Source organism: Lacerta agilis, chromosome 14, assembly GCF_009819535.1.
Source record: "Lacerta agilis isolate rLacAgi1 chromosome 14, rLacAgi1.pri, whole genome shotgun sequence".
NCBI lineage: Eukaryota > Metazoa > Chordata > Lepidosauria > Squamata > Lacertidae > Lacerta > Lacerta agilis.
Genome location: NC_046325.1, coordinates 41511457 through 41523719, shown reverse-complemented (window position 1 = coordinate 41523719; position 12263 = coordinate 41511457). Strand labels below are relative to the sequence as shown.

At 45.5% G+C, this 12263-nt stretch overlaps 1 protein-coding gene across 2 annotated transcripts in view; it reads right to left on the bottom strand.

The window, feature by feature from the left end:
* KCNH6 (potassium voltage-gated channel subfamily H member 6) overlaps positions 1 to 10525 on the bottom strand; it is a 114242-nt gene extending 103717 nt beyond the window's left edge. For both annotated transcript variants that reach the window (XM_033170342.1, XM_033170345.1), the window contains exon 1: positions 10343 to 10525. In XM_033170342.1, the coding sequence (XP_033026233.1) occupies positions 10343 to 10418 (76 nt within the window). In that variant the 5' untranslated portion in view covers positions 10419 to 10525. The remainder of the gene's footprint in view (positions 1 to 10342) is intronic.
* Between the last annotated feature and the right edge of the window lie 1738 nt (positions 10526 to 12263).

Below are 12263 nucleotides of genomic sequence, written 5' to 3'. Positions count from 1 at the left end.
TGGCTACACTGCTGTGGGGTACAAGCCCCTCTTGAAAACACCATGCTGCAAGATCTGGACTCCCTCCAAGCAGACTGAAAGTGTAAACAGTTGAATAGACTATATTTCTTAAAGCTACGACAGTCTGGCACAGGGATTCCTTGTCTGGCACAGTTCTGTAGCTTGTAGTTTCATCCATATTCCAGTTGATCAAAATCCCCACCATCTATAACAGTGTTTTTCAACCACTGTTCCGCGGCACACTAGTGTGCCGCGAGATGTTGCCTGGTGTGCCGTGGGAAAAATTGTGTTTATTTGATTCCTATTCAAGAGAATTACTTTATATATAGTCAATATAGACACAGAGTTAATTTTTTTTAAAACATTTTCTAATGGTGGTGTGCCTCATGATTTTTTTCATAAAACAAGTGTGCCCTTGCCCAAAAAAGGTTGAAAAACACTGATCTATAACAATATTAAGACTCCAGACAGCATGTGGCCACATCATTTCACTTTCCCCCAGCTTATAAACCTATAACACACAACTGACAACTTGAGTGATGGGAATGTTGGTGAAAGGGTAGTTTGTACAGTGGGAGGACCCTGCTGAAGAAGTCTTCCCTAACTTAAAAAACAACAACAACACACAGAAGAGACCTATGGAAAGGGATGCTAAAGAGACTCATTTATGCAAATGTGGGTGTCCTGGCATTCTACAGTGGAATGACCCCCCCCTTCTATTTCATGGGTTCCACCAGTTTTTGCAGCAAATTAACGAGTGGTTTTTGGCTCCACGCAAGGAGGATTTTCAAATCATAACACTACATAACAATGTTGTGTATGTTATGCTGGCAGCACTGCTTCCAAACAACATTTCTGACCATTAGCTGCTATGGCAACAAATCACCTATACCAGGCCAACACCATAGGTATTCAAAGGCCTATTCTCTACTTAAAAGAGGCTGGATGTTTTTGAACATGATTTCTGATGTAATAAAAGTGTAATGGAAATGTCCAAATGTACCACCTTGGCCTCCTTGGAGGAAAGGTGGGATACGGTTGCAATAATAAATGAACAACATAAAATTAAGATGGGGGGGGGAGGATGTGGGGAAACCCTGTACAGGCACGGGGGGGGGGGGGGATACGACTCAAATTCTGAGCCCGGAATACTCATCTGGACCCAAGCAATTTTTGGGGGGCCTCCCCACTGATTTTGTCAGCCATAAAATCAAAATGAATGTTGTGCTCCCAGCAGCATGGTGCAGTTCAACAGTGTATTGGACCAGGAAATGTAGGCTCTAATCTCTTTGGAGCCATGAAGCATATTGGGCCAGTCACACTAGCTGTCAGCCTTAACCTACCTCACAGGGTTTTTGTGAGCTTAAAATAGGAAGAGGGAGACGAACCATGAACCATGCCCAGAGCTCCTTGGAGGAAGGGTGTGACACCATAAATGTAATAAATAGGAAGCTAATGGCTTACCAATAACAATAGCCATCTTCCCTCTCCATGCCTGAGTGCCTCTTATACGTTAGCATCTGCTTTGGCTGGAGCCATAGAAAATTATTCAGTACCGAGAGGCCATTTGGAGGAAAGCTCTTAGCACAATCCTTAATTAATTTCTGATTACACGTACTGAATTTATCCATCCACAGTGCAATTCTTTCCAGCTTCTATGCACTCTGCTTCTGCTTCTCTGCAACACTAAGAGCTGAGTTATTTGTCTTTCTCAAAACTCCGATACAGACACTGCTAATGGGACAACTCAGGATGGAGTGGCTGCATGCCCTACTTTACAAAGGACATGCTTTTGTTTGAAGGGGCTGTCCTGCCCTGCCCAAGTCCAGTTTAAAAGATAAAGAACCAAGAAATGTAGAGTTGGAAGGGACACTTTTCCAACACCCTGCAATGCAGGAATCTTTTGCCCAACGTGGGGCTTGAACCCACAACCTTGAACTTAAGAGTCTCATACTCTACAGTCTGAGCTGTCCAGTAATACTTGTTACAGCCTTCCACAACCTGGTGCCCCTCCAGAGTTTTCCAGCCTACAACCCTTATCAGCCCCAGCCAATATGGCCATTAGTCAGGAATGATGGGAGTTGTAGTCCCCACAAAAAATTGTGAAGATTTCCAGGTTGAGGAAAGCTGTTATAACACGTATTTCTAAATTTGCATATGCAGACATGTGTCTTCTCCTATGTTGGGTTTTGACCCTGTATTTCCCTTTTGCATTAAATGGTCACCTTAACTCAAAAATAAGTAAGCACTTCTGGCTTGCAACCCAGAGAGTCATGTCAACTACCAGCATTTAAGAGGTGCTGTGTTCATGCTTCTTGGACATCACACCCTCGAAGCCTTTCCACCCAGATGTGACTACTGGGTCTTGAGGGAAAGGCAGTCTATCACTGCTGAGAGGCACTCTCCTCTTTCTGAACACTTCACATATTCAAGAGTTGAGTGCTGGCACTGCAAAGAGTTTCTGGGAGCGAGCCCTGGTGGACTCAAATTCAGAGCAGATGCTCCTAGATCCCAGATTGCACACAACCTACCAACTGATGCCTGTGACTCCAGAGCCATTGCCAAAGACAAAGACTTTCTAAGTGCATGCATGCAAGACAGATGGTGGCTTGAGGTGAACTCATGTTTTCCCACCAATGGCATTGCAAACTTAGGCTAGGCATACTCTTATTATTAGCAAGATTTTGGTGGTCATAACCCAGTCCCAACCCCCCAACAAGGTTGACTCAGAGAAGCAAGTCTTCAGAGTTCAATAGGATTTAATGGCTGTTATGTGTGCTTAGGGTTGCAGCATTTAGAGGAGGGGGTGGGGAGCTGTAGCTCTCCAGCATGGACAATGGTCAGCTGCCATGGGCAGGATGGACAGAGGAGTGGTGGAAAGAACCAACTTGGGAACCCCCCAAGGGAAGAAGTCTCAGAGCCTGGGGATTGGTGGTGGGACAAGGATAGGTGGTCAGTGGAAGAAGAGGGAACAGACTGAGAAGAGGAGGTGTCAGAGGCTGAAGAGGTAACAGGGCTTAGTGAGCTGGAAGAGTCTGGGGGCAGAGAGAAGTCAAGAATCAGAGGCAGAAGTTGAAGCAGATGAACAGGCAGAGAGAGGACAAGAGGCAGAGATGAGTCAAGCTGGTGAAAAGTCATGGGTATCTCCCCCTCCTGCTGCAACAAGATCCCCTGCTCTCCCAGAACCAGAAGAGAGCTGAAACAGGTGGAGCAGTGGCAGGCTTCATGCAGACGCAGTCTCTGATTGCTTGCAAGAAACCCTGGAGAGGTGAATACATAGTTGGCTGTGGGGAGGTAGGGACTTTTGGTCTCGGCAATTGATTTCATAGAGCAAGACCTACAGGGCAGGTGAAACTTAGCCAAGATCGTGTTTTGCTAATGAAGAGTTAGCTCCAGCTTGGAACTGCGTTATTTACTGACCAGCTTGCTTTGTGACATCAGTGATGATGGAATCCAGCAAAATCTGGAGGACCAAATGTCCCCCTTCACTGTCTTAGAGGTTATCACTTATTGCAGGGAATCATCATTACTCAGTAAATACACGTTTATACATCTATTTACAAGATTATATATAGGGACATAGTATTGCAACGTAATATAATTTCTCTGTTACCATGTCCTCTAGAGTATGGAGAACAGCACCCAGTGCATAAGATGGTGATCAACAGGATCTGCTTCATGGTGGTCAACTACTAGGAGCAGAGTCTTTTCATTAGTGGCCCCCAAGCTTTACTGTTTTAGATATAGTTGTTCCTTGCTATTTTAGGGCTTATCTACACCTGTTTGCCCCACCACTTCCCCCTGGGGAAATCCAATATTTAGCATTGAATCTGAACAAATGGCACTCGGGTTATCTGCAGATTGCTGTTTGTTCCAATTTAGTGACAAAGAGCGGGTTTTCCAGGGGAAGGCATTGGGGCAAAGGCAAAGCCACTTGGACCTGTGCCTATAATGCATGAGACAAACTGAAAACTGCTTGGACCCATGCTTTCTAGACACGGGACAAGTGTGGACTAGCCCATCTCTATGTTTACCTCAGTGACTGATGGTTTAATTTGATCCTCTTCTATGATGCGCTTTTAGGTAAGCCACTTTCAACTTACTTTGTGGAAAAGGCAAGTTACGAGCATGTCAAATTAAAAGAAAAATAAAATAAAATACGGGGATTCCTTTGGGATTATGTGTGCATCTTGCACATTGCTGGATGGGTTCTTCCCGCCTGTGCCAGAGAAGGTTTTTGCACCACTTGTACAACCTGCGGAAACCTGTTTCCGCACACAGTTGGGTCAATAAGCAACTTTTACAGATAAGTTGGACCTTAAGTGAGAATCCAGGTGAAAGCTCTGTGCTGCAGGAGAGCACAGCCAAATGTTATGGCCACGTTTGCTTAGCATGACATCCAGAACTGCAACCTGCCAGAGGCTCAGAGGAGGGTATTCCTGCCCTTCTCCTCTTTGGGGCATGGCCACAGCTGTGCTTGCTTGAGCACACTCATTTTGCAGCCAGTCCCCTTTCTCAAAGGGCAATTGCAGTATGTTATCCCTCTGCCCATCCAAATGTATTGCTGCTAAGAAGCCAGCTGGGCTCTGCTCCACGTATCTTGGCAAAGGCACCAGGAGCGGATTAGGTTGCCTACCAATATTTCAGTGAATTAGAGCTTAAAGCAGGGTGGGTAAGAGAGTGGGCAGCTGTGTGTGTGTGTGTGTGTGTGTGTGTGTGTGTGTGTGTGGAGGGGTGGGGGAAAGGGATGTTGATTTTGAGGTTGACAGCACAATTCTGTTTACAGAGAAATTGAATTAAAAGTCCTGGACTGGAAACCACAGGCAATGCAAAGCATCTGCAATGCATGGTCCTAAATGCTTCTGTATTTATTGGGGTGGGGCGCATTATATCATGTCCTTCCTTCGTATTCATGGCACCTCACAAAACATTTATAACAATAAAATCAAACAAAAATTAACAGCACAATCAGTAACGGAAACAGAGCGAGACAGGCATTACCGGTAAAAACAGCCATTAAAAACCACGTATCAACCTGGCAGGTCAAGTGCATGCTAGACTTTTTTGGGGTAGACCGGAGAAAGTAAGAAAAAAGTGGAGCCAAATGGCTAGGAGTTTCATAATATTGTCACAGCCACAAACATGCAACCAGTCCCGACGGGTGCAATATGATCTGACAGGTAAGAACTCATCAAGACCCTCACTGCACCAACTGAGATTTCCAGAGGCTTTTCAAAGCATTATATAGTGAGTATTGCAGGAACCTGATCTGGCTGTAACCATGGTCAGGTCAGACATCGGGAATTTATATAGTTAGTGTGCCAAGCTGGGCACATTAGCTGGGCAAATGCATCCCTCGACACAGCTGCTACCTGAATATTCAGGAGCAAACCCGTGTCCAGGAGTGTTCTTCCTAGATTACAAACATGATCCCCCCCCCCAAGGAGGTGCTGCTCCACACAAAGCAGGTTGCAACACCTGTCCTTTGAATTGGCCCCTTTCCCATCCAGGAGCAACTCTGTTGTGTGTCTGGAGCAAGCTTCAATTTCTTGGCTCTCATCTATTCCATTACCACCTCCAGGCACTGATTCAAAACATCAGCAGCGTCCTTGGAATCCAATGGGAATGAGAGGTAGAGCTGTGTGTCACCTGCATATTGATAACAACACAGGCTAAATCCCTGGAAACCTCTCTCAGAAATTCCATGCACATGTTAAATAGTAGGGAGGATGGAATCTCCAGGTCATCATAGGTCATATGAAAAGAAATGAGCAGAGGTCCTCCAACATGCACCAATGGAAATTCCCATTCAGGAAGGACTAAGACCAACATAAAACAGTGCCTCCTAAGCCCATCCTGTCCAGGTCATGCAGAAAGATATCATGGCAAATGGTACCGGGTGCTGCAGAGAGGTGCAGCAGAACCAACACTAGTATAGTGCTCTATTCCGAACTTAAAACTGGAAAGCGTAATGCTGGTGGTCAACAAAGGAGGTTTAAAGACTCTCTCAAGGCAAATCTTTGAAAAATGTAGTATATAAACACTGACAACTGGGAAACACTAGCCTGCAAGCGCTCGAATTGGAGAACAGCCTTTGCCAAAGGTGTCATGGGCTTTGAAGATGCTCGGACTCAGGACGAAAGGGAGAAACGTGCTAAGAGTAAGGCACACTTGGCAAACCCTCACCGTGATCAACTCCCGCCTGGAAACCTATGTCCCCACTGTGGAAGGACGTGTGGATCCAGAATTGGCCTCCACACTCACTTACGGACTCCCTTTTTAAACCGTGTTCATGGAAGACAATCTTACTCGGCTACAAGTGATCGCCAAAGAAGAAGAAGATCATTCAACAGGATAGCAAAAGTGGTCTTGGGTCTAAAGCCAGGCCTAGACTGGAATGAGCCTAGAGAATTCGTTCGGTCCAAGAAACTCTGAAGCTGAGCTGCCATCACATGTTCTGGTATCCTCTTCAGAAAGCGAATGCTGTAGACTTGCTATAAATTATCCAACATAGTGGGATCCAGAAAGGGTGGCTTCGGTATGGTAACGTGGAAAGACAATGTACAGGCAATGGCCATTTTGCGTGCATTCAAAGCATTTGCAACCATGCGCGTGTGCATTAACCACGAACCCGGAAGTGGCAGGGAAAGGGGGCGTAACAGGGCTTAAATGGGCAGGGTAGGCTCTGTTGTGCGCAAATTGGGTGTTGCCTGTACAAATTAAATATTAAATGGAACAACAGTTATCTTAAGGCTGAATAGAAACACTCTCCTCTGTGGTGCCATCTACTCAGCCCAGCATTACAGTGGAGTTTCAAGACACACACACACACACACACACACACCATTTATTAGATGGATCTGCTTAGCAGGGAGGGGGGAATTTGAATCTTAATTGCAGTACTGGCCTGGGCATCTTAGTGCTGCAATGGACATAGGGATAAGGCTATGTGTGTATGTGATGTGTATGTGTGTGTCTTCCATGTGTAGAGCTGGGGTAACCAATGTATGTCCTACAGATGTTGATGGACTACAACTACCATTAGCTCCAGCCAGTAGTGATGGGAACTTTAGTACAACAACCTCTGGAAGGCACATCTTTCACTAACCCTGACTTGAGTCTACACATATCACACATAGAGTAGACATATCAACTGCTGGTATGTGGCCCTTGTGATTGTGGCCATTGGGTCATGAATGGAAGACTAGAGAATCCAAAACAGACTTTGCAGGATTGGTGCCTTTTCCTCCTAGAATCCCATCCTCCACATCCAGGGCACTACTTTGTTCTGCCTTCAAAGATGTCCAAGGCAGCTTCACACATAGACACCAGGTTGTAAAGCCCTGAAGATATGAGTGGCGGTTGCTGGGGTACTAATGAGAGACTAAACAATATATTTTGGTTCCATGGATATTATGAGATTCTGCTTCATGGTGAATGGCTTGACTGGAGATTCTTTAAGGTAAGCCTATCATTTGCTCTGAACCCTCAAGAGAAACATTGAGCAGAGGATTCTCAGGGGGCAGCCTAGATGGATTTCTGAGCTACAGGGCAATATCAAAAGGCCAAAATAAATCATGAGGTCTTGTTTTCTGAATTAGATTTCAGAGTCCGCCTGACCTTTCTCTTATCCAGAAAGTTATTTCATCTACACTACCTTGGCATTTCATACCCTGCAACAAAAACATCTTGTTCCACCTCTAATGGTCATAAATTGGTGACCAGCACATACAATAAAAGCCCACTCATAAAGACTAGTGCCAGTAAAACAAATGAAGGTGTATAAACTTCCAAAATGAGATACATTTTCTTTTTTTTACAGTTTATTTTATGGCTCTAAACTCAATATCAAGAGCAGATGGGTGCAGCTTCGCATGCACCATTGTTTGACACACAAACAAGTCAGTAAGCTCTTTATAATATTATTCAGCAACTTCCAGTCACTTCAACCCAAAGTGTCTTCCTCAGTGGCTCATAGTTATAAGCAATACAGAAGAAGAAGAAGAAGAAGAAGAAGAAGAAGAAGAAGAAGAAGAAGAAGAGTTTGGATTTGACATCCCGCTTTATCACTACCCTAAGGAGTCTCAAAGCGGCTAACAATCTCCTTTCCCTTCCTCCCCCACAACAAACACTCTGTGAGGTGAGTGGGGCTGAGAGACTTCAAAGAAGTGTGACTAGCCCAAGGTCACCCAGCAGCTGCATGTGGAGGAGCGGAGACGCGAACCTGGTTCACCAGATTACGAGTCCACCGCTCTTAACCACTACACCATGCTGAGAGAACATTCAGACTCTCTCATTTGTTTACAAGGGCAGCTACTTTTTCTTAAGCCATCAGGATTCATCTAGGCAAAGCACCTAAGGGAAATGGATGTGTATTGATCAACTTAAAAACTTATATAAAAATGAATGTAGAGTAAGGCTTTGATTCACCTCAGTGGACAAATGAAAACTCCCATTGACTTGAAATGTGTCTGACACACACACAGAACACAGAGACAGTTAAACCACATTTAACCCCTCCCAAAGAATCATGGGAACCATAGCCCTGTGAGGAGTAAACAACAGCTCCCAGGAATCTTTTTTTCTTTAGGGATTGGGGTGTGGAGCAGTACACTTTAAATGTGTTTTATACGTCTGGTGTGTAAGCAGCCTGTAAGTCACAAGTTGGGCAGGATGGTATCTACCCTTAGTTATTGGCAATAAGTGCCTGAAAATTACACTTCTGGGTATCGTAAAAGCAGCCAGCAACAAATTCAGCTTCCATTGCTGATCTAATTATTTTTCCTTTCCTTTCCCCCTGGCATTTCATGGCTTCTAGTAGCCATGTGTTCCACATGTTTAACTGTGTTCAGGTGAAAAAGAGAGAGAGAGAGAGAGCTCCCTTTTGCTAGCTGGCAACCTTACTATTTATTTCACTTGAGGATGTGTACAAATATTTTGGGTTGTATCCAATGTTAGTCCTGCTCAGAGCAAGCCCATTGAAATTAATGGATGCGACTCACTTAGGTACATTAATTTCAATAGGTCTACTGAACTTAGCTGGATGCTAGTCTTTATTCTGATGCCAGCAGAAGCCCCTGTGGTTCAGATAAGTAATAGGACTACATTTAACATTTATACAGTATTGGTAGCTTGCATCTCTATTAGCCTCACAATATCCCTTTGAATTAGGTTGTTACAAATCAGATTTTTTGAGATGGGAACCTGAGACTTGTGGCAACCATGCTGGGATTTGAGCTCTTGGGCCACATTATGACACCAGCATAGGCTCCTTAGGAGATATGGGTTTTACGTGGTAGGCCCAATACAGCAAATGAAATTAACATAGAAGACACAGATTTCCTCAGGCCAATCTCCACAGAAGCATGCTGCCACATCCTACAGCCCACTAACGCATGTAAGAAAAGCCAGGGCTTAGTCTGTAGGAATGTCCATGCACTGCAGCTCTGGCAACATATAGGCAGCCTTCTGCTGCTCCTGCACTTATCTATCTAGCCAGAATACGGGAAATTCAGATATTGTGCACAATACCAAAAAAAAAAAAGAAGTTTGGAGTTGTTTATGTGCAAAAATGTGCAAAAAATGTGCCATAAGCAGGCATGCATGCAAGTGGCAGGCTGATTGCCTGTGGCTTTATAGTGGTGGCGTTCAGTGAAATTAGTCAGTTCTGATGTTTGGGCTAAGGGGCAGGGCTTTCTGCTGTAGTGTAAACCTGTAAAACTTTAGTGGTGCTGTTGTTTTAATGGAAAGTTCTGATTTATCGGATTATTTCTAGCAAACAGCAATATTATCAAAGGAAAATACTGAAAATACTGATAACATGAGTTACGTCACCAACCTCTCCCTCCCCCGCCAAAAAAAACCTAAGATCCAGTAAATTTATTGAATAGCATTCCGCCACCACCCAAAAAGCCAGGAGAGAAGCCCCATTGCCCAGAGATAGATTTTTTAAAAAAAATAAAACAGCCATTTTTGTTATTTTTGTTTAATTGGACACATTATCCAAAGCCTGTGCTTTTGAAATCAGTGGGATTGATTCCAGGTTTGCAATAAAAACCCGAGTCAGTCCCTTTTCAACAATCTGTCACAACACAGGTGCGAGCTGGGCAATGCCCAGGGAAGGAGGCTACCTTAATATCCTGGAAGTTTTAAGCAGTGGTACCCAAACTAGAATGAGCCATGCTCTGAAATAAATCTAGGCATCAAGCCTCCTGTTACCGCCTGCCCCACATTCCACATCAATACCGGCAGGCAAAAGATGGAGCTTCTTCGCACTTGCTAGTTCTGACCTTCAAGCAAAGCAAACACACAGAAGGAAAGGCAACAGAGACGCGCTACTCACTTTGTCCTTCAAATTTCCTGATGATCGTGTCCAAGTAGGTGTTCTGGGGGGCAACGTGCCCCCTCCTGACAGGCATTTTCAAATTTTCGTTCACATCCAATGGCTAAAAAGAAAGTTCCGCTCTGCACAAGAAGATGAGCTGGCTTGGTATGTTCACGCAATTTCTCTCTCTCTCTCTCTCTTTTGGGTGGGAGAAGAAGGTGAGGATCTGTCCTGGTGAAGCCTTGGAGAAGGGGGAAGCCCTCTCCCCCCCCCTCCTCTAGGTTCCCTTAGTTTGTGGCCAATGCAATTCCATCAAAGGCGGGGGTGGGTCGTTGTGAACCAAGGGGAAAAGATAAGCACCAAGGGAAAAGAGATGGGGTGGGAGGCACCACGTCTGTTTGGGGCCCCCCCTCCCTTAAAAAGAAAACGATGATGATGCTTAGTCATCAGTGTCCCATTCCATATATGTCTCCCGAAGAGAGTTGTCAGCAGCAACAGCTGTTAATCTGACAATAGCCAGCAGCCACCTCCCATCCCTCTTCTTGGGATGCTAAATAGACAAGGACCTGAAAGAACTCGCTGCCTCTCTGCTCTAACAGCTCAGCACCGTGGGTGCTGGAGGGGAGGCTTCGGGCTGCCTGGGAGGAGGGTGCGGGAGCGTGGGAGGGGTCTCTTCCTCTCCTCCCCCCCCCACCCGTTTCGGCTCCTCCACAGAGCCAGAGGCAAGGCAATGCTTTCCGACCCAGATGAGAGCGGGAGCTGTTCGCAAGCTGTGGTGCTGAAGCGCCCGTCCAAGGGAGGATGCCACCCGGGTTGCGGGCTGGTAATCCGGGGGCGGAAGGAGAGCCGGTGGGGTGGGGCGGGGGCAGCGCAAAAAAAGGGGCAGGGAAGCAGCGGCTGACTCCCAGCAGAAGAAACTTGAGAGATGACATTTTGCTTAGACTGCTTTGTTCAGCTGTGCTTGCCAGCATGCTTTTTTGGCACTGCACTCTCAAGTCTTTTGGTGGGGGGGGGGGGTCAGGGAAGGAGACGTGGAGGAAACAAAGGATTCCTGCCCCGATCACTCAAGAAGAGATGGAGATCTCACCCTCGCTCCTCAGCAGACACCTCGCTGTCTAGCACTTGGCATCCATCGCAGATAGCTATAGTAATAAAGCTGTAACAAGATTCAGGGTTTGTTCTAAACATGCTGCTGAAAGCATTTTGTGCAGTGCGGGGAAACTGCAAAGATAACTAAGTTTTTGTGCAGTGGAGCTTATGGGATTTGATAAGGAGCTGTATTTGTTTAAAAAGATGATAAAACACGTTTGCTCTCAACTTTCATAACCTTGTATTAATAGAGGGCCATCATATTCTTCCACCCATCCAAACCTCAACTTTGGTGGCCCTATGACTATCACTTCCACAGTGAAACAGAAACGTCCAAAAACCATAGAATTATCTAGTTGGAAGGGACCGTGGGGGTCATCTAGTCAAGTCCCCTGCAATGCAGGAAACGTTCACCCAATGTGGAGCTCGAACTCACAATCCTGAGCTGAAGGGTCTCATGCTCTGCCATTGGTTTGGGTGCATTGGTTTGGGTCCTACCCTCTGGAGCAGGAGAAAGCAAGCCTGCTCCATCTTCTATGTGACAGCCTTTTAGATATTTGAAGACAGCTATCATATCTCCTCTCAGTCTCATCTTATCCAGGCTAAACATACCCAACTCCCTCAACTGTTTCTCATCAGGCTTGGTTTCCAGACCCTTCACCATCTTGGTTGCTCTCCTCTGCACACCTTCCAGCTTGTCAATATCCTTCTTAAATGTCTTCCTCATCATCATCTTCTTTGGCAATCACTCATAGCAGAGTAAGATTGTGCTCCGTGAATATGGTCTTAACAGTGTGTCGGTAGGTGGAGGCAAATTCTGGATCCGCACATCTTAAATGTAACAGGGTAG